Source organism: Dinoponera quadriceps, unplaced genomic scaffold (assembly GCF_001313825.1).
Source record: "Dinoponera quadriceps isolate SergipeBrazil2010 unplaced genomic scaffold, ASM131382v1 scaffold12398, whole genome shotgun sequence".
Lineage (NCBI taxonomy): Eukaryota > Metazoa > Arthropoda > Insecta > Hymenoptera > Formicidae > Dinoponera > Dinoponera quadriceps.
The window spans coordinates 1-464 of NW_014566124.1; the positions used below are offsets into that span (position 1 = coordinate 1).

The 464-nt window shown below is 48.9% G+C and overlaps 1 protein-coding gene across 1 annotated transcript; it reads left to right on the forward strand.

Moving 5' to 3' along the window:
* Window positions 1-10: 10 nt before the first annotated feature.
* On the forward strand, window positions 11-460 carry LOC106751369 (fatty acid synthase-like; the record flags this gene model as incomplete). Its single annotated transcript, XM_014632246.1, has 1 exon — window positions 11-460. A coding segment is annotated over one exon (450 nt), but the record flags the coding sequence as incomplete, so codon positions are not given.
* Window positions 461-464: the final 4 nt, after the last annotated feature.

Genomic DNA, 464 nt, shown 5'->3' on the forward strand with positions numbered 1-464 from the left:
CGAAAAGCAAAAATCTTACGTTATTTTGAGCGGCCTAGGTGGCTTCGGGGTGGAATTAGCTGACTGGCTGATTCCTCGGGGTGCCCGAAATCTATTGCTGATTTCGCGAACCGGAATACGAAACGGATATCAGCGTTCGAGGGTGGAATTATGGAAGTCCTACGGGGTAAATATTCAAATCACTGCATGTGCTGACGTGTCCGATCCCAAGGATTGTGCGGTTATTTTGAAATCCGCTGCGGGACTGGGACCCGTGGACGCTATATTCAACCTCGCAGTTGTACTCAGAGATTCTATCTACAAGAACCAAACCGCAGAAACTTTCGAAGAGTCATTCAAGCCGAAGGCAAGGGCCACGAAAATGTTGGACGAGCTCTCGAGGAAGATATGCCCAGATTTCCGACATTTCGTCGTTTTCTTGTCCGTCTCATGCGGCCGAGGAAACGCTGGGCAAACTAATTATG